This window comes from Cydia amplana, chromosome 7, assembly GCF_948474715.1.
Source record: "Cydia amplana chromosome 7, ilCydAmpl1.1, whole genome shotgun sequence".
Classification (NCBI taxonomy): domain Eukaryota; kingdom Metazoa; phylum Arthropoda; class Insecta; order Lepidoptera; family Tortricidae; genus Cydia; species Cydia amplana.
Genome location: NC_086075.1, coordinates 1,481,771 through 1,501,791, shown reverse-complemented (window position 1 = coordinate 1,501,791; position 20,021 = coordinate 1,481,771). Strand labels below are relative to the sequence as shown.

Genomic DNA, 20,021 nt, shown 5'->3' with positions numbered 1-20,021 from the left:
TTAATTGAACGAATTAATTATTATTACAAGTATTAGAACAAATTTATTTATTTTCAGAAAATATTTGAATTTGTTTTTATTTCAAGTAGAACATTACTATATTTATAAATTATAAACTGAAATAAATGTCATAAGTAATAAGTATACTAATAAAAAGTGACCAAGGCCTCCATATGCCCCAAACTGAAATCGAACCAATCGCGGCAGGTGCCTGTGCCATTCGGCCAACGGGCCACAGCGGCATAGCATAGGGAGGCCTTGGTCACTGTTTCTTAGAATAAGTATGACATTTATTTCAGTTTAAATAATTAATTATTCGTTCAAATTTGAAGTAGCCTTGAACTTCTTGTAGTTTTTCAGTGAAATTGACTGTACTGGAAAAAAGACGGACGGACGAAGAGGCGTGTTAGAGGTATAGTTTTTGCACAACATTAACGAAATTGACATAATGTAAGCAATAACATGGTACAATCGTGTCATATCGGGGACAGACAGGACAGGGAGGGTCGGGTGACATCACCCTGCGTGACTCACCACCACCGGACCTTCATGTTACAGGACAAAAATATTAGAGATGCCCTGAATAGTGATTTTGGCCGAATACCGAATGCCGAATATTCGGCCACTCTTTCGGCCGAACACCGAATATTCGGCATGAGATGCGAACATTTTGAGTCACAATTATTATGAAAACTGTTCGCCAACAAAGCACAACGTTTGCTAAGATATATTTTTTGTAAAACAGAACTAATGAATGTAGTTAGAGTCAATCAAATCAGACCTATGATAAAAATAAAATATTTCATAACACTGACTTAATATAAAAGAAATAGACGCACAAAGCAGAACAAAAACGTCAAGAAATGTGGATCCCAATGACGTTTCGCACCATTTGCATTTATGATAAAAACGCTTACATAAATATTGAGTCAAGATAAATGTTTCGTACAGAAAAGAGCTTAATGTCGTAAGAATTAAGTGTCAAATTTGCAAACATAAGCACCAACACTGTTAAAAAATTTAGTCCGATGGCACTAAACGTAACGTATTTACGTCAAACAACGTCAAACGAGAATAATGAACGAATGGAGTCACTTTGGTACACTTTAATATGTATTACTGTACAGGAAGACCAATTGAAGTAAGAAAACAAATTTAATTTAATCGGGAGCTCAAATAAAATTAATTCGTGGTTCAAATTCAAACAAATTAAATTTTTAATTCGTAAGTATACGTCTTTAAATACTAATTTCCTTGAAATAAATTCTACTTATTAAATAACTGTGTATTTAAGATCTACATTTACTCATAACACGGGTGCACGGGGACATTTAGATACTGATTGGATTTTTTTTATAAAGTCTACCTATACTTTATAAAAAAAATCCTGTGGTTGTCACTGTGTTCAGACAGGTTTAGCATTTACAGTTAGTCGATATAAGCCCTTATTGGTGGTGTATATGTCGGAAACAGGGAAATGGGCCGAACACACAAGTGCCGTTTTGCCTTGTTTAAAACTGCATCACCCCTATCTCTTGCTATAATTAAATAGCAGTCCACTTTGCACGTCGCATAGGTTTTCTTGGAAATCTTGAATTTAAACATAATATTATAATATAAAAAAATATTGACCTCACATCGACTCATTAGATTTTTGTTCCTTGACATCCCTTCTTTGGTACTAACAAATTAATTTATTCAAAACCATAAAATTACCACCAGATTACATAAATTATGTAATGCTATCCAAAGAACTAACTGAAAGAAATACATTCCATCCTTTTTCCTTGTTTTATCATTGTTATTTTTACATATTTTAACGGCACATTTCGTAATTGTTGACAACTTCACATTTGAGCGTTTCAAACAAGACTAAACGAAAAAGTAATGCATGATCTGTTTTGACATCACTTTTGTGGGGCCATTTTTGGCGGCTGATTGGGTATCCAGTTCTTTATACTATATCAATGTTTCATAATCAACAAATGCTTAAAAAAGGGTCTTCTTATTTAACAACTTTCCAATAATATGTACTTTTTAATTAAATATTGAATATACCTAATTATTTATTTTTTGTGTGTAAATTTTCTATTTAGTTAGGGGCAACAGATATTCGGTATTCGGCCGAATAGTAGGTAACATTCGGCCGAATACCGAATATTCGGCAAAGTGGCCGAATAGGCCGAATACCGAATAGTTGCCGAATATTTGTGGCATCTCTAAAAAATATTCTATACGGAGGAAATTTTATTCACTCGACTGTGTATGTACATTCCTGTGGCGCCGCTCCGGCGAGTTTTATATGATGTATAGGAGGCAAACCACAAAAAAATCGCCCGATGGTAAGGGATTACCGTCGCCCGTGGACACTTGTAACTCCAGGAGCCCGTTTCTCAAAAGCTTGTAACTTGTAATACCAGCGGATGTCACTTTTTGACAGCTTTTGTTAGACAGGAACTTCCACTCGTATTACAAGTTACAAGCTTTTGAGAAACGGGCCCCTGAGTTGCAAGACTTGCAAGCAAGTATGTCTTAAACTATGCTGGGGCCCTGGGGCACTCAAGAATTTGGGGCCCTTTTGGAAAGTAAAGAAAGCGAATTAAGTAGGTAAAGTAACATTTTTCTACTTTTCAAATATACTGTCTCTGTGTGTCCTTCGGCGCCCCTGAGGAAAGGGGGTGGGGGCCCTGTGTGCCCTTATGGTAAAGACGGTATTGGACTTGCAAGTGCTTTGCCGGCATTTAATAAATAAAGTGGAATAATTGAACAGTTTAGACTTTAGACAATCCGTGGTGGGAACCAGGGATGTTGCGGATGCAGATTTTTTGACATCCGCGGATGCGGATGCGGATATTTAAAGGCTCACATCCGCGGATGCGGATGCGGATGTCAAGATTAGGTACTTAGAAAACGTCAAATACTACATTTTTAGTATTTTTTTATTTAAAAAAACGAAACGTTTAGTATTTGAGCAAGAATATAGGTGCGTTATATTTAATAAACAGTAGCTTGGCCGACTTTTCTGGATCTAGACGATTTCGTTATAGGTAATGACGAAATTACCTAGCACTTACGCCGCCGCTAAGACGTTCCTGTACCGACTTGTTTGACATCCGCATCCGCATAAGCTCCGCATCGATTTAATGCGGATGCGGATGCAAATGCGGATGTTGAAAATAATGCGGAATATCCGCGGTTGCGGATGCGGATGCGGATGTTCGCAACATCCCTGGTAGGAACGATTCATCGTAATTAAAACTGCCAAATAATTGAATTAATTTAAAGAAGAGATTCGCGAAAGGTTGCGTTGCGACCAGTGAGCGTGAAGTCAAGTACAGAGTACCGACGGAGGTATTTGTCCAGTCAAGTTCAAAAATGTGTATGATTATATTATAAATTTATCTATGATTGCTCTAATTATAAAATGGTGGTGCCTCTTTAACTTTGCTCACCCGTTACCATCAAGATGTTCTCTCTTTGACTCCCCAATCCAAGTGAACGAGTCTGCACAACCGTCCGTTTAACTCCCACTTACCCCTACCACTTGCTAACTCAAGTGTTGCCAGGTAAGTCATTAAACATTACCCATTACCCTAATATTAAATTCAGGTATTTTCAGAAAGTTGCCAAGTAAAATTCATATTTGCTTACACTTTTTGATATAATTACCAAAAATCATGACATTCGGCCATCCTACTTCGTGCATGACTCCGGCGCACGAAACTCAATTTAAGGTTGAAAAGAAAATAGCTAAGAAAGCTCCTTTAGAAACACTTATAAAACATTTCTTATACACCGAAATAAATCGTACCTACTCCATGAAATTCCCCTGAGATCGAAATGCTTATTCAGCTTCTTATACCTAGTTGTAAACAATAACATTAAATGTGTAAACTTTGTTTTAAATCAATATGTTTGAGCTCGCGTCTATCATGACATTCGGCCTTCAGTTCTTTCCTTTCTTTATGTTTACTGTCAATTGCATATGTTTAGCTTTATGAGAATTTGACTTGTAGTTAATTATTTACTTGATGTTTACTACGTGTCTTACAAACGCTTAAAACATTTTTCATCATACAGCGATATAAGTTTATGCAATAAATAGATTTTATTCAATGAATTCGATAGTCTTCAAGTAAAATATGATATTGTACCTTTAAAAGTTTAAATTTTAATATTATGAACACAAACTATTTTTTTTTTATTATTTCTCTGAAACAGACCTGACAAATAAATTAGCTATTGGTGTTGTTACTTAAGATATACATATTTTCTTTATTTTATTAGCATATAACCTTGCTAACCTGTTTCCGAATATTAAACTCAAAGTCGACAGAAACACTTGAGACAGGTTTCAGTAGCAAAACGCAGACTTTATCAATTTTATCATGCATAATTGTAGATTTTTATTTTTGCAAATAATATTAAATAATTGTATAATGTCCAATATTTTGATGCATTTTCTAAATTTCAAAGTCTATTTGACACCCAATATATCTAATAATTTACCAGTTTTTCTTGAAGATTTATTTTATTTCATCTATTGTAACAGAAATAAATCAACTCGTCGGACCAAACGGAAGATTTGCATTTTGTACACACCCTTTTGATATCATTCGTTACAGCAGTCTTCTAAAGATGGCAATTTATCTTTTTTTTTTGTTTTTAATCAAAGTAAGCTTTCCAAAAAAAAAACATGTTTCTTCACATTCTTTCAATATTATTTCTCACAGCAATCATGCAAAGATAGCAGATTTTTGAAATCAATGCAAACATTTCTGACGAAACCAATCTTATTGGTGCAATTGGTTTCTTCTTTCATACTAACTTAATTGATTTTAAGTACCTATCTATAGTGCATATAAAGCCATTTATGGCAATTATAATATTCAACTCTATTGACAGTATTAAAATTCAATTTGAAGTAATCAATTTTATGTGACATACATTTTTTAAGCGTACCGACATATGTTAAGTACCTAATCAATAACCGTTTCAATATTATTTTATTACCTCTGTTAAGATGAACTTCAAAATGTAAGTGTTTCATTAATAAATAAATGAACCACGACACAATGACACGAAATTAACTTTTTGAAAGTAGAACGTAAATAATACAGAAACTAGATATTAAAAGCGGAAATGTGGAAAGTCATGTGATATACCAACTACAACTTATGAAAATTATGAATTTTGAATTACATTTTTTTTTATCCTGATCCTGATACGAACGAAACATCACAATCATAACTTTGAATACGAGAGAGATAGGATGGTTTTAATTTTGGATGTCTCGATCATTGATGTATATGTTACCCTATATAACCCTTTCTAGATATGCTAGAACAGTTATTAACAACTACTAATGCTATCCCATCATTTAGATAAACTATTATTCTAGACACTGTTTTAAATCGATTAACAAATCAATAATAATCAAGCAGAGTATGTTTAGAGTTAGACCCTGGCATAAATACGACTAAACTCACAATTCGCATAATTTAAAAGCAAATCAGTTACTGAAATCACGCATAGGCAATGAATGTTACCTATTTCATGTCTCTAACCAAAATCTAAGTCAAATACCTAATTCAACTATTTTTTTTTTTAATTTACGACTATACATGTACTTTATTATTTCTATGCTTCAAACATATTATTACGTATCTAGAGGCTGTAGCTCTAAACTTCTTCACAAACTCAGCCATTTCTACAATTTCGCTTTTATAACGTGATTTGTAACTGTATATAACCCTAAATATTCTTCATATAGACGTACACACAACTAAAAATAAAATACCTTTTGACATTGATATCTAATTTACTAAAGCTTTTTTTTTTCATTTGGATATTCTAAGTTTCAAAAATAAACTCGCATCAAACTTTCAATCATAGAGAAAGTACATTTTTATTTCAAAATATTTCGAGACCGCATGTAACGATACTTAAATACTATTTTGTAAGAGAGGAAATCAAGCCCAACCCCTACATGACACCAAACTCGATCGCACCTTAAAGAAAAAAAAAACAACTGCATACAGTATAAGACAAAAAAAAAACAACGGGCTGCACCCAGGGAGCGCCAGCAGCGAAAACTCAATGACCAGTGCAAAATGACAATTGTCTCAATTGAGGCCAGCGCCATCCAGCGTTATTTCGTCTCATCACTTGAAACCCCCAAACACATCGCTGTCAGTACTCGAGCCATACCAGTACCAGCTAGAGGGAAAGTCACCAGATGGCATTCAATTCAAATCAACAAAGAAGAACTCAATGACATTGTAACAGTCCCTCGACCAGGCCACGTGCCCGTCCCACGTTTTACGAATCTTACGTCTTACGCTCTCGCGAGTTTAACATTTTTTTTTTCATCACAAAAAATGCTCGGCGCCGCCAAAGAAGTTTTCACTTTAAAAATTACATTCATTATCACCACTAATTTTGAAACGACTATTTCGTAATGTTAAAAAAAAAATGTTTACTTATAGTTAGTTTTTGAACATTTACTGCTTCATAGTACCACTCACTTATGGCATGTACATATACTAATTTAATTTATACAATAAGTTATTGCCAATTGCGTTAGTGTGAAAAATTCTAAATCAAACAGTTTTCTGACATCAATCAGTCAACTATAGCTTCAAAAAGATCATTGTATTTAATATTCAACACAGATATTATTTTATTGAATTCATTTCATAGTCAAAATATATTCATTAGAAAAACCCGATGAGGTAAAAACCAACTACTCTTTTCAATCTTCCGCCAATGACAAGAGTTCTCTGGTATAAAAAAAAATATTCTCTAACCTTTGTTATAAAGTTAGCACAAATGTGACATTTTAACTAACTCTGTAAATTTTCATTGACCCCATTTCACAATTCATTCAACAATTCTCAGTCACCTTGACCCCTCACTCCTATTTGAGCAGGTCAAAACCAATATCAACTTCCTTTGATGCTTTCAACGTTTCTCGTATCTCGTTTGTTCCACCTCGTACTCCAGCACATAATCATTTTAAAATAAACAAAATTCTTACACTTCCTTCTCAATACATTTAATACGACTTTGCAAAACACGTTAATGAAAACTTAACTACATTTCCGTGCAAACAGATCACTCGCACAAGACAGGGATCAAAAAATCAACTCCGAACTCATCCTATTAGACTGACCAAGTCATATGGTTGGTAAAGTTTTACTTGTCATTAACTTCTGTCCTTTTTAAGAGAATTACTCCCATACTGTTGTTAATGTTATTTCAATTTGTTCATTATGTTGAAACTATTTGCCGTATCTCTCATTAACCACGTCGACATTTTAAAAGAGGAATAAGACATTAACATTTACTGCGCAACCCGATCGAAATAATACACGTACTTATCCGTGAAATATTTAAAATACTTGAAATGTAAGTACTCAAACCCTTTTCATGTCTTTACATAGATTCAAAATGCTTGTTATCACAAAAACACAACAAGAACTACCAGAATATTAATAAAAAAATCTGTGGGTCTGTCGCTAGTACGACATAAATCCTCTGCACTCTCACGATATCTATGCCTACTTTTTTCCCACTATAAACATTTTAACATGATCTGCAATAAATGATCAACATTAGCCTGTCAGATCCACATCAGTTTATTTTTTAACTTTCAATAACGTACACGCGCGCTATACTATGTATTTTACTTGTTCCAAACATCTCTAAATTTTCAAATTTAAATAAAAAGTCATCTTCATCAGACGCATACCCGCGTTACACAAAACGAAACTCCAATAACGCATGCTTAAGTAGTACAAATGACGCACTTTCGTGTCATATAGAACTTAACCTTAATGACGCCCCAACGTCAAAAATTCAGCTTCAATGACGTCTCCACGTCATACAAAACAACATCAATGACGCCACAACGTCACACAAATGACACTGCCATGTCATACAAATGACGCTTCCACGTCACACAAATGACGCCTCCACGTCACACACAAATGACACCTCCATGTCATACAAATGACGCCTCCACGTCACACAAAAGACGCCTCCACGTCACACAAAAGACGCCTCCACGTCACACAAAAGACGCCTCCACGTCACACAAAAGACGCCTCCACGTCACACAAAAGACGCCTCCACGTCACACAAAAGACGCCTCCACGTCACACAAAAGACGCCTCCACGTCACACAAAAGACGCCTCCACGTCAAACACAAAAGACGCCTCCACGTCACACAAAAGACGCCTCCACGTCACACAAAAGACGCCTCCACGTCACACAAAAGACGCCTCCACGTCACACAAAAGACGCCTCCACGTCACACAAAAGACGCCTCCACGTCACACAAAAGACGCCTCCACGTCACACAAAAGACGCCTTCACGTCACACAAAAGACGCCTTCACGTCAAACACAAATGACACAAGCTCATATTAACGTCGATTTAAAGTATCAGGTATCAAAGTATCCCTGTGCTATTGTTATCTTACTAATGTCATATTTATTTCGTAAATGCACTGCATTGCACAATACTACTTATACGGTACTCATTTAAATTAATTGTAATGATTATATTGTATCATAAAATATTATTAGTTTGCATATGACAAAAAAAAATCAAATAGGCTTTAACCGAGAGGAACAAAGTACCGTTGTCACTAAAAATTGCTGGACAAAAACTATAGGTTATAGTTAATCAGTTCAGTTTCAATGAACAAGGCTTATTCCGTCCCAATTAACCGCGATATGCTACACATGTACTATATTTTATGAAATAAATAAGACATAATTCAATAGCACAAATTTCCGATCACTGATCACCAGCACAAGCCCACACATCAATCTGTAATCATAAAACACAAAAAGATCAAAATAATAGGCATTTCAAATATGTACTTATCTACTCATAAATGTATCAATTTTCTTACGACGTTGCAATTTGATGACAATAATTTTGATCATTTATAGTAGATAATAGGTACATATAAAACAATAATCTGTGCTAAATAGCCATTAAATCGACGGGTACATAACTATTAACTTATGAACTCATTCCAAAATCAAAAGTCTGCCGCTTTAATACTAATACAATAATTATAATTTCATTGTAGGTAGATGTCGTAATAGCAACCGACTAAAATAATTGTACCATTCAAATGATATCGAAAATTATGGTTATATTCCAAATACTTTTGCAAAGAACACGTACCTAGATCAGATACTCTAATTACTCATCCATCTAAGAGTATATAATTAAATATATAACTTTTTACCGTTAGCAAAATGTAGGTAACCTACCTTCATTAAAACAAACCAAACTAAACTCAATACTTTTACAATGAATTGATGTAAAATTTTACTTTGTCGCTGATTATACAACTACCACTCATGTATAATAAAACTACCTTATATTTTTTTTTTGCATTAAAATATCTTGATAATTTAAAACAACACTACAAAGCAACAATGTAAAGAAAGTCTAAGCTTCTTACAGCTACAAAACTGCATTCAAAACACATAAACTACTCGAGGTTCATAAAATCAATCCATTATGTAGGCACTTAGGTACCTACTATTGAAATAAAATAAAGACAACTTACGTTTTTATTCTACCGATCGAATCTAAAAATCTTATTGTGGGTTAGTGATACGTTAACCCTTCTGAAATATTATAAATTTATCTATGATTGCTCTAATTATAAAATGGTGGTGCCTCTTTAACTTTGCTCACCCGTTACCATCAAGATGTTCTCTCTTTGACTCCCCAATCCAAGTGAACGAGTCTGCACAACCGTCCGTTTAACTCCCACTTACCCCTACCACTTGCTAACTCAAGTGTTGCCAGGTAAGTCATTAAACATTACCCATTACCCTAATATTAAATTCAGGTATTTTCAGAAAGTTGCCAAGTAAAATTCATATTTGCTTACACTTTTTGATATAATTACCAAAAATCATGACAATTATGGGGTCCCTTGTTTCCCATAAAAGTTTTAAGTCATAATGTATTGTTTGTCATATTATCATTAGTACTAAAACTGAAACCGTTAACTATTCAGGATTTCGTAAGGTTATCCTATATATAGGTCCTATGTATTTGTTTTATGGCAATCGTAAAATGAGACGCGTTTCTGAACCAAATAAATGATGACTAACGAAAATGCGGGAAAACAATACATTATGATTTAAAATTGTTTGTGAATCAATAAAGACCCGTATGAATATACCTAGATCTGCACTTTTGCATCTAATTTCAACATACATATTTATTTAGGTAAAGATATATATCCATATCTAATATGATCTCATCACGGCAGCTGTATGTGCAAGACTGCAACTTGAGCCTTTCCTTTTTCAGTCGGCTCATGATAGCCATTTGATTCATTTCGTTTAAAATGTATAAACAGACACAATTCGCCTCACTGTGACTCACATCGTGGATTACTCAGAAGTCCATGTTTTAAATTTGGTTAGCTACTTTTTCTGAGAAAACGTGACAATATATTTTGTAGACATTTAGAAAATATTCCATCAAAACCACCCAACTATTATTAGTCGTACTACAACACGCCTACAAGTTCAATACGTAATGAAGACCCATCAGAAACACAAATGTGAATTGAGAGCCAAGTTAAATTTTAAGAATATGCGTCGTCGTTGTTAACTTTAGCGGAAAAATAATATACATATATGGGTGCCATGTTCTAGTTCGCTTGGGGTGTAATTAAAGTTCAGGATTTGACTTGGCTAGTTTTTACGTACACGCTATATTATATTTGTCTGTTTTCTTTTTACTGTCAAGGAATTTAATTTCGGTACAAACTATAAATAAAACATAATTAAATAACTAACAACATTTAAGTACTTAGGTAGGTAATTGTCACACTAACTCGGATTTTCAAAAGATGCTAGGGGGGAGGAGGCGAATATGGGGTTCCTTTGTTTCCCTTTGTTTTAAGTCATAATGTTTTGTTTGTCATATTATCATTAGTCATAAAACTGAAACCGTTAACTTTTCGGGATTTTCGTCAGGTTATCCTATAGATGGGTTAGGTTAGGTGTGTTTTATAGCAATACTGAAAAGTGACGCGTTTCTGAACCAAATCAATTATGACTAACGAAAATGCGGACAAACAATACATTATGACTTAAAACTACATATTTGGGAAACAATAGAGACCCGGCGAATATACCTACTAGGTCTTACAAATTAGGCAAACATGGGTACTTTAGTTTAGCAGTCGCTAAACGCACTCGCAAAACTTGGTAAACTGTCATCGTAGGTATTCAGCCATCTTCCAAAAAACTAGTCACCATACGCCTGGGTTCAGTTCATTCACCCCCGCTTCAGCAATTATACAAGTCGATACGACGCGGCGGGTGCGGCCAGTACTTAAAACAATTTCCGAATTAAAGTTATTACCATGACACATTTGTCAAGATATGTCACGTAATTTTGTGGTGATATTGTTTAATAATGTAACGTAATTTGTAAGGTGGGGCGGTAATTTATGGGTTATTAAGTTTCAAGGGCATTTGGGATAGTATGAAATGTAGAAGGACAAACGTCGGTCAATTAAAAGGAAAATTTCGAAATTTAAAATGTATAAATAATGTACGTATACTACGGTACCTAAATTATTCACAAGTATGATCACAGCAATGTATGAATACCTACTACCTACCACTACTCCGAACTAACCCCCCCCCCCCCCTTCTTCTTTGTCTACCCCGAACATTTTCATAAAATAATTTCGGGTAGTTTAGTGGTGTTTTATTAATATCTCTGTTGACATTTGCTGGGTTGTCAGTTTTTCCGTGACCACAGCTGGTGCAACTCAGCTGAAACGTCGGAATTTAAGGTAAAAACAATGAAATTATATCGCGGTAGACCCGTTTGTGAAATTAAATATACCTACCACTGTTTGTAACCGCTTTATATATAAGGGTTCTGTTTAGTCTTAATCCTAGGGCCTATGCAGATCCTCGATAGCCTTTATTTATACAAGCAAACCCTGTATTTTAGCTTTCATCAGTAATGATTCGTGATTCATCTCGCCCACGTCTATATTGTCCGTATGTTATGCTATCGGCAGATCGCAGGGATGGATTTAAGATTCATAAAACACCAAGCCTGACCCCTGATTACTAGAAGTTATTATGATTAAAGGGGTCTAGTTATACTAGAATTAGTTGAAAATAGGGTATTTTGATGAAAGGTGCGTGGGTTAGACAAAGATCGTTTTGCAGAATATAATAAGTATTCGTAAGTTAGTTTAATAATGGTAATTGTAAGTACTTAATGCCTCTAGGTATGCACAATTACTTAATGCCTCTATGCAGATTTTCCGCCGTAGCGGTGAAAATTCCGCAAAGTTGAAACTTATTGTCCTTGTTTTTGAAGCTGCAAAATTGAATTTCTATGGAGGACTGGAGAAAACCGACTATGAACTTTAAAATTTGTCTATTTGATACTTTGTTAAGTACTGATGACATGATGATTCTGTCCATCATACAAAATATTAAGTTGTTCAGACAAAGGAACGTTCGACAAAAACATGTTGCAATACCGCTCCTAGTGATAAGGGTGACAAGGTGGCTCCTGTGTCCTGGAGTGTCCAGATTAAAGTCCAGATAAATATGACACTAATTAGGTAGGTATACAAAGTGTAGTAACAAAAAGTCAAGTCAGGCATACCTATTGCAATAAATAGATAAGGCTCAGAATCAGGTCAACTTTAAGGAAGAATCTAGTGAGTCTTTTTTGTGAAAATTCTTTATTTTCTTTATCTGATCACATTCTTTATTAATAAATGTAGTTAAACTTAATAAATGTTATTTATCTGATTCGCATACAATTTTGATTTTTAGTCTGCTTAACATATCATCAAAGTGATGACTTTCTTTTTGCACGCTTCAATTTTATCTTAGCGTAAGACTAGACCTGTGGATTGGCTATAGTTCATCTTAGGGGCCTGTTCATTCTATTCGCGATAGGTAAACGAACTCTGCATCGTGATCGTGACATGCCACTGGTTAAACATTAACTATTAATGATTATCCAACAACGCAGGTTGCATTTCAATGGTCTTTACTTTTTGGAATCGATTATTGCCTGTTCGATGCATCGATAATTGTACCTAGCGTTCGATTCATTTTAGGTACCTACTGCAACTAGAAAGAGCAGAGCGAGTGGAGCGGCCGCTCTAGGCGCCTAATGGTAGGGGGGGCGCCAAAATGGCAAATACTGTGAAAACGGACGGGTAACTACGGAACCGAATACTGTGCATGGAGCGCCAAAACTTAATCTCGCTCTACCCTGATCGAATGCTCGGGCCGGCGCTGAGGAAGAGCTTAGTATTTCTGAACTGCACTCGCAAAGTCAAATGTCTAAGACTACTTTGCATCATTTCTCAGAAGTTCAGATTGCTAGCCGAAAGGGGTCATAAATTAAGAGGGTGCTACAGCAAAATTGTAGCTTTAACGCACGGTTTCAGCTTTTTCTATAACGCACGGTTTCAGCTTTTTCTTTAACGCACGGTTTCAGCTTTTTGTTTAACGCACGGTTTCAGCTTATTCCTTAACGAACTGTTACAGCTTTTAATAAAGGTCAAAAGCCATAAAAAAATATGGGAACTATGTAGACTATATTTGCAAGGGCAGACTTCAACCAAATTCATAAGAGTTGGCTCAACAGAAAAAAAAAACTCTATTTTTAGGGTTCCGTACCTCAAATTTTCAAAAGGAAAAAACGGTACCGTTATAGGATCACTCGTGCGTCTGTCTGTCTGTCTGTTTAAGACAAGAAGACAATACGACGAGTACCTTAAGTTAACTGGAAGAGATCCCTTATAAAAATAACATTAGTCATTAGTACAAAGGCGAACTTATCCCGTTCGCCTTTGTACTAATGACTAATGTTATTTTTCCTGTTTTGTTTTGATTTTTGTACAATAAAGTGTTTTACTACAAGTTTTACGTACGAGAGGCCACTGAAAAGTTCGCGGCCTTAGAAAAAAAAAGTAAAAGAGTATGAAAGTAAATGTTAATTATTAATCGCGGCAATATTTAAATTGCCAAAGAGGCGGGGGTAAAAGTAGCATAGTTTTTTTTCTTTTTTCTATTAGCTTTTAGGCCGCGAATATTTCAGCCTCCCCTTGTATGTCCTAAGGGTGGAATCACATCTGTCAGCATCGAGCCGCATTTTATATATGAGAAATCGCTCGTTAGTATAAAGATGCGTACGCGTGCTTTCAGCTTTCCGATGCGTACGCATCTTCATACTAACGAGCAATTTCTCATATACAAAATGCGGCTCGATGCTGACAGATGTGATTCCACCCTAATCCTAAGTTTGATAATTATGGGAAAATTGTCATACATTTCTCGCACCCCCGATGACAAAACTTTTTTATGCTCAAGCACTTGAATTTTAATATAGTAAGATGTGCACTTACCATGTTGTCCGGGTAAAAGTGGTAGTGCTACGAGAGACGGAAGAGCGGACGGTAAGTATGGCGTGGCGAGCTCGCTATGCAACGCGCCGAGCCGGACTGTGAGCGCCGCGCGCCGCGCCGCCCTTATAAACGCCGCGGACCTAGGTATTCCGTGTTCCAGACTACTAGGAAACCTGGATCTCCTTGTTGGTGATCTTTGGTTTCCTACAAGTCTAGCTCTTGTCGAATTTTATTGTTTACTCACGACGGAGGTGATGGTACAGACAGCATCTAATAAATAGTGACAGCCAAAATGGCATCAGTAACACAGCGTTATTTTATTACCTACCATAGAAATAAGGATGAGGGGCTGTTTTGATAATTTAATTTATATTTACAATCTTTGGGTCTTCACAGTTTCAGTTTTTTTTCCCAACCAATTTTATTCATTCTTCTTAAGGAATCGTATTACTACACTGTTTCAGAATAGGCAAGCTGATTCACCCTGCACTGTCCGAGTTTTCGTAGCTTTGGGAGACTGCATGAGAGGGCTAATTCGACTGCTAAATGACTAATCCTAAAATGCCTTTTAATTTACATATACAAAAAATTTAGCCGTAGTTCAACACAAACTGCAAAGACTGACTGCGAACATATGTATAAAAAACCGGGCAAGTACGTGTTGGGTCATATGACATGTATTGGTTCCTTAACCTTATCGTGGCACTTAATTAAATACGACATTTTATTGTGAAATATTTTTTTTGATAAAACTTAAAAATGGCCTTCAGCCTAAAGGTAGTTTGCATTCATTGATTGATGGAAGTGCCTAGTTGGGAAAGTCAAGTATTTGCGATTGCGTATTTGTGATAACAAATATATACGCTTCTTTTGCAAATTTTTATTAAACTCAGTAAAAATATCCCGCGTTGCTAGGCCGGGCAAAGACCTGAATCAGTCTAGGCGCCCTGGGCGGCCCACGCACTAGTTTTTAGAACAATTCACCCGAATTAAGTATGACTACTATTAATGTAAGTATGTAGGGCAGGGCGGTCACGCATTGTCGTGCCCTACGGCTAAGTAGCATGAGTTGCTGACCAGATGGATCCTAGTTTGTTGACCGATATCAAATGATTGTATGTTTTTGGTGCTTTATTACCGGTTATTTCGTAACTTACGTTAATTTATTCATATATTTATATTTAGGTGATGACTCCGCACTTAGCAACAGATTTAAAGTTGCACTGAGTATATCTCTAACTGAGAGCTAAATTGAGTTTACTCATTAAATTGAGAACAGAGTTGTAGTTCAAATGTCACCAAGTTCAAAAAAGTTGTAAGCTTCAAATGAAGCTTACAACTTTTTACAGAATAAATATTCTGTACAGTCACCTGCAAATCCTGCAATAATATGTCACACAACGAATGCCGCAAATATATTTGACACGATCTTTTTTGTAGAGCCATACGAGCTTGTCACATATTTTTGCGGCCTTCGAAGAGTAACATATGCCAGATGACTGTACTAAATTATATGCCAATGAACCCTATAGCTTAATTACATTTAATTGAATTGATAGATGGCTAAAATAGAGAACGATCTAGAAACGAATATTGATTTATAATAACGACGGTGGCCTGTCAATTGCAGAAACAACTACTGCTTGTTACAGTAATATACTAATATCCATAATTTTATAACGATTGGACTATTAAAACCAATTCAGCTGAATAACATGTTGCTTTCAAACTGCACTATTTACTAGTGTTTTCGTTTCGGTTTAGGCAGGGTTCGGCATAAAAATCATGCTTCGGCCGAAGGTTCGGTTTGGGCAAACCTTTCATGTCGAAACTGTATTTTCGGTAGTATCCGACCAAAGTTCCGGTTCCGGTTTCAGACACTATTATTTATATGTGAAATAGTTGTGAACCCACTAACGATCACAGTTTTCCATAAATTTCGACTCGATTAGATTCTACAAATCGTCCAAGGGCATGTCGAGCCATGCTCAGATTGCTCAGTGTAGGGTTCCGTACCCGTCCGTCATAATATATAAACTGCCTTGATCGGAGGATTTTAGTAAATATCATGTACAGCAAGCAAAAGCGAGTACCTTCGCTTTGTACGTCGTTTTACTAAGAAGGGGAGACTATTTGCGATAGGTAACCCAAAAACGGCTTTAGTGATGATGATCGCTATATTTTTCATTGAAAGTATTTATTACGCTTTACATTCACATTTTTTTCATGTTTTTTAGACCCATGAACTCTAAGTAGTTCTAGGTTCATCACATCACACACATTTTTTACAAAGTATTTTTTCCTTAAACAAGGCCAATTTTTATTATTTGTTGTATGGTTATGTAGTAGGTACTTACCTATATTTTTCTGATCGACTGGAGAAACCTTTGGTTGAACTTAATCTACATATTTATTTAGATAAATACAGTTCATAAATATCAGCTGTAAGCAGCCACAGCCGCCGACAGGCTCGGTAAGGCGCGTCTCGCGGTGACCCGTGAAATTGATGCACCTCGAAACAATGCTAGGCAGGGTACTCCACCAATAACTTGATGATTGACGATTTCTTGATTAACTGTAGGTATCTGTGATGCTTATGTCATGAATGCATAATTTTAAACTTGTTAGCTCGTGGTCATTCAACTAATTACAATAACATTAACAATTAATACCGCATACAATTAGTTGCCGAGCGGACCCCACTCCCATGAGCCGTGGCAAAATGTCGGGACAATGCGAGGAATATGATGACCGCATACCTATCGGTTTCATAAACTGAAATACATTATCATACTTAACTTTTACTTGCGTTTGTTTATTATGCGTTTTTTGACATTTCAGCGCTGCGGCAAACCCAATATTCACGAAGTAACTTAGAAAACCAACTTACAACCTGTTACTATTCCTGTTTCTATTCCTAAACGCTGAGACCTAATATGGCGGCAAAAATATGACCCCAACGTAGTTTTGGTCCGTATCAAAATTATGGTCGAAAGAATTATGGTATTGAATAGACAAATTAGAGACGATATCTGCGGCGCAACAGTAGTAGTGGTAACATTCACCCATTCGGCCACGATTTTCGAACGTTGATATAAGAATTTGCCGTTATTATAGATGTAGGCGTCTTTAGTTTTAATAAAGATTACTTGAGTTCCTTTCTTGATTTTTTTGGATAAAAGCCGAGAGGATTTTCGGTTTTAGAAAATAAAAGACTCTTTATGAAACACAATTAATTTAATTCCATAATTTTTTCACAAGCACGTTCATTTAATTTCATTGTACTTACTTATTCTATTATCTTTCAAAAAGCTTCACTCATGGCACTCGCACTAACTAAATGTATAATCACATGATTCAGGTAACATTACGCTGGTAACAATATAATTATTTTGTAGAAAATAATATTTACCTAAGTAAACAAAATAAGTCGTCAACAAAAACAATTTATCAAGAATATTTTCATTTTTTTAAACAGTGCATATTTAGTTATTATTATATGTTAAGAATGACTCACGCTAGACCGGGCCGGGGCCGGGCCGGAACTTCCGGTGCATCGTTTTCTATGGAAAGCACCACGTGATCACCGATCAGCCGTCATAGAAAATGACATGTCGGAAGCTTCGGCCCGGGTGTGGCCCCGTCTAGCGTGAGTCATCCTTTACTCACACACTTTTTGATTTTAGGGGGTCCACTGTATATTTCGTGTGAGTAAAGTCCTCCAAACTGCTCATTATTGAGTCCCTTCGTCATAACTCATCGGGGTCCGTTGCGAGATACTTTTTTATTGTGTGTGAACAGAGGAAAGCTGCGCTTTGCTCGAGCAACGAAAACGGAGAAACGTTTTGCAACATTCTTGTAGTCAACTAGTTCCAGCACGTTCTAGAGAAAATTAAAAAGAGAGCGCGCCTAAACACCCTTCCATTTTACTCAGACGGCGGTTATGTCTAAATAGTTAAAGAAGCTTAGACTGATTCTCATTTCCTCACACTTTTTGGTCATAGAGTTGGTTTGACGACCGGTCTGGCCTAGTGGGTAGTGACCCTGCCTGTGAAGCCGCGGTCCTGGGTTCGAATCCCAGTAAGGGCATTTATTTGTGTGATGAGCACAGATATCTGTTCCTGAGTCATGGTTGTTTTCTATGTATTTAAGTATTTGTATATTATATATATCGTTGTCTGAGTACCCTCAACACAAGCCTTCTTGAGCTTACTGTGGGGCTTAGTCAATTTGTGTAAGAAAGTCCTATAATATTTATTTATTTATTTATAGAGTCCTTTCGTGTTAAAATCTTCGCGCCTTTGTCATAACTCATCGTATCCCTCTTGGCGTCCAGTTTCGAGGTACGTCCTAGAGTTGTTGTGTGTGAAGATGAAGGGAGCTTCTCTCGTGGGACAACGGAATGAGCGGAGTAAGACAGGTTCAGCGTCGTCGGTCTTGTTGCCTACTGGTTCTAGCAGGTTGTTCCATAGGAGGTTAGCCGCTGAAATAATAGGGAGAATATTAATAACATTTCGCATAAGAAAATAGATACTGACGTTCGGAGTGCGCTACGCGCGCTCCAACGCCGTCCACCTACAGTTTCATTATCAAAAACCGAGCGAAGTACGACGTTAGGAGCGCGCTTCCGGCGCTCCAATGTCGGGCACCCGCGGCTCCTTTATATTAAAAAACTTAGGCACGGCCCGACATACGAGTCGCACCACGCGCGCTCCAGCGCCGGGTTCATGCGGCGTCACTTCAATATGTTGAGCGGTTTGTGGCGCTCTGCGCGTGCTGTAGTTCCGGCCATCTGAGTTCGAGGCGTTCGGGCCCCTGTGTCGTCACATTACCTAAATACTGTTTCTTTCTTATCGCGTGACAGTACCTAGAGCGTGTCCTTTCTGCGAGAAGTGGAAGCAGTCGTGTGTGATGTAGGACTGGTGGATGACCAGTGGCAGGTTAGCGGAGGGCGGCCAGGGCGCGTTGAACAGACGCATGAAGGGTTGGATGACCACTGTGAAGTCGGGGCGGGTGTCGTAACGGCCGCTCTCCACCTGGAAATACCACATGTGGATGTATTAACTCCTTAAATGTCGACACTTTGAAAAAGGTATGTAAATGGATAGGTACAGTCACCACACGGGATTGTTACGCCATTTTGGGTCCTAGCTAAATTGGTTGTTCCATACTTACGCTATGGAATGTCCAATTTAGCGAGATCCCTAAATGGAAAAAATTACTGTACGTAAGGGAAGTTATGGGCGTTAATTTCTGGTTATGACTTATATATCGTCCAAAAACAGTCCTTAGGCAACTTGGTGAACTTATTAAAGTAGAAATTAAATATGTTCATGGCCATTTACTTCGTTTAGAATGCAACTTTTGTACCGCCCTTTCTTTGCCTGCTCTGAAATATAGGTAGATTAGGTAGCTAATAAAACGAAATATCTCGTACATATATCACACGTAACTCCAAGCATAATAAAATCCTATAGATTATTGATTTCCGTGTTACATCCATGGGGGCATGGCATGTGCATGGGAAACGTTTCATACGTTAGTTTTCGATGGTTCTCAAAATATGAA

The 20,021-nt window shown here is 36.5% G+C and overlaps 2 protein-coding genes across 2 annotated transcripts in view; both read right to left on the bottom strand.

The window, feature by feature from the left end:
* LOC134649382 (tubulin alpha-1A chain) overlaps positions 1–14,545 on the bottom strand; it is a 46,257-nt gene extending 31,712 nt beyond the window's left edge. The window contains exon 1 of the mRNA XM_063504115.1: positions 14,454–14,545. Coding sequence (XP_063360185.1) covers positions 14,454–14,456 — 3 coding nt within the window. The 5' untranslated portion in view covers positions 14,457–14,545. The remainder of the gene's footprint in view (positions 1–14,453) is intronic.
* Positions 14,546–18,627: 4,082 nt separating this feature from the next.
* The window catches only part of LOC134649409 (phospholipase B1, membrane-associated-like), a 53,275-nt gene continuing 51,881 nt past the window's right edge, over positions 18,628–20,021 (bottom strand). The window contains exons 7-8 of the mRNA XM_063504159.1: positions 19,321–19,489; positions 18,628–18,936 (exon numbers count right to left, since the gene is read on the bottom strand). Coding sequence (XP_063360229.1) covers positions 18,758–18,936; positions 19,321–19,489 — 348 coding nt within the window. The 3' untranslated portion in view covers positions 18,628–18,757. The remainder of the gene's footprint in view (positions 18,937–19,320; positions 19,490–20,021) is intronic.